At 31.1% G+C, this 2,030-nt stretch overlaps 1 protein-coding gene across 1 annotated transcript in view; it reads right to left on the bottom strand.

The window, feature by feature from the left end:
- LOC111717698 (delta(24)-sterol reductase) overlaps nt 1–189 on the bottom strand; it is a 14,149-nt gene extending 13,960 nt beyond the window's left edge. Inside the window, exon 1 of the mRNA XM_023493178.1 lies at nt 125–189. Within this exon, the coding sequence (XP_023348946.1) occupies nt 125–182 (58 nt within the window). The 5' untranslated portion in view covers nt 183–189. The remainder of the gene's footprint in view (nt 1–124) is intronic.
- Between the last annotated feature and the right edge of the window lie 1,841 nt (nt 190–2,030).

Here is a 2,030-nt window from a genome sequence, read left to right as displayed (position 1 = left end):
CTTACTTACTTACTTACTTACTTACTTACTTACTTACTTACTTATATACTTACTTATATACTTACTTACTTACTTACTTACTTACTTACTTACTTACTTACTTACTTAATCATCTATTTCTTACCAATAATAGAATCCCAATCCCATTTCTCGGGTAAATAGGTGAACTCTTTCGTCGACATTTTCAAATCTGAAAAAAATAGTTTGTAAAAAATAAAGATAGGAGAGGGCATTCCCGTCTAACTTTTTAAAACAAATTCTGCTGTGTTGGGTTTAATTGCAATTATTTTATAGTGCAAAGTGCATATAGTGCAATAATGTAAACAATATTATTTGTTAATTCGACCTATATATCTGGAAAAATGAAGAATATATTAGGGTAGTGAACAGTTGATTTAAATTCTAATGTGACGTATTAGATCAGCTTTAAAACTAGTTTTAATTGTAGACATACAATATTAAGCAATGATAGCCTGGTTTTCCTGTTGAAGCACAAGGCCTTGAAAAAAAAACTTTTATATTGATCATCAAGTTGTTTGGAAGATTTTTTGAGAAACTAAATTAAAAAGTAAAAACTTTTTGGGAAGATTTTTTTTTCAAGATTTGAATACAAAAGTTATGTTATTTAGACTTTAAAAGTATATACTATAGATACATAAATAATGTGCATTGCAATCTGTCTGACAAAAACTAGAAAACACTTGTTACATATTTACAATTCTTAATTTTTAAGAGAAATGGGTCTGCATTAGTATAACTTACTCGTAAGCGAAAAAATCTTTGCGATACAATCATACATTAGGAAAATATATTAAGATTCTATTGTGTATTATAAAATATTTAAAGGGTAAGCGTAATTTCAAGTTACCTTCCATGCAATGCTCGATTTACAGCGGTACCCTTGAAAGCCTTTTATGATCAAGTATGAATTAGATATCAATGATTTTGTTTCTTTGAATTATTTATTTTAATTTGCGGTGACTTGTGCATTTTGTGTCAATAGAAGCAATAAAGAATCTCACAGAAAAACACTTTTCGAGTTAGAAAAACAACATTATCTGTAAACCTGAACTATGTTGTACATTATTAATTATCTACGCTGTAAATAACTACATGATTAAACATGCATTGTGATTTGCTTAACTACGTTTATATATATATATCCACGCTAATCTTAAATATGTATCTAAAAACTTAAACTACTCTGTAAACATGTATTGTGGTAGCTTAACTACATTATATCTATCCGCACTAATCCTGTAAATATGTACCTTAAACTTAAAACTACCCTTTAAATATATATAGACGTATAACTTATTATTATGTCAGTTAAGAAATTAGTTGATATAGAGACTCTGACTGATTACTGCAAGAGAGTAATCATTCCTTGTTCTGACAAACAAGTTGAGGATTGTGCCAATTGGTTTTGCATTTATAGTTTACAAGCTAGTGTTGAGTTGACATCGATAGCTGACAAGATAGTGCCCATTCGTTTGGCATTGATAGTTTACAGGCTAGTGTCAGGTTGAAATCAATAGCTGACAAGATTGTGCCCATTCATTTGGCATTGATAGTTTACAAGCTAATGTTTGTGTTGACATTGATAGCTGACAAGACTGTGCCCATTGGTTTGGCCTTGAAAGTTTACCAGCTAGGATCCGAGTTGACATGGATAGCTACCAAGATTGTGCCATTTGGTTTGACATTGATAGTAAAGTGAAATTGAATAGATACAGGTTTGAGAAACCCTCTTGGAGTAGGGAATTTACTACAAAAGGAACCCTAGTTAACTGCCACAGACTCCAAGGGAAAAAAGTACAAGTAATTACCTGCTTTCAATAGTAATAGGAGAAAAACGGTGTCAGAAGAACAGTAACAGTGTATCAGAATGTAAGTGGACAGTTTTGATAAAGAACCAGATATCTGAAGACCATGCATGAAGGAAACTGGAAGAGAAGATGGAAAACTTTAACATGAGGAATTTGAAGCCCAGTTGCAAAAAGTGGAAGAAATGAAGTTGCAATGCAGAA

The sequence above is a fragment of the Eurytemora carolleeae genome, unplaced genomic scaffold, assembly GCF_000591075.1.
Source record: "Eurytemora carolleeae unplaced genomic scaffold, Eaff_2.0 scaffold2363, whole genome shotgun sequence".
NCBI classification, from domain to species: domain Eukaryota; kingdom Metazoa; phylum Arthropoda; class Copepoda; order Calanoida; family Temoridae; genus Eurytemora; species Eurytemora carolleeae.
Note: the sequence above shows the minus strand (reverse complement) of the source record. Positions and strands in the feature narration are given on the sequence as shown.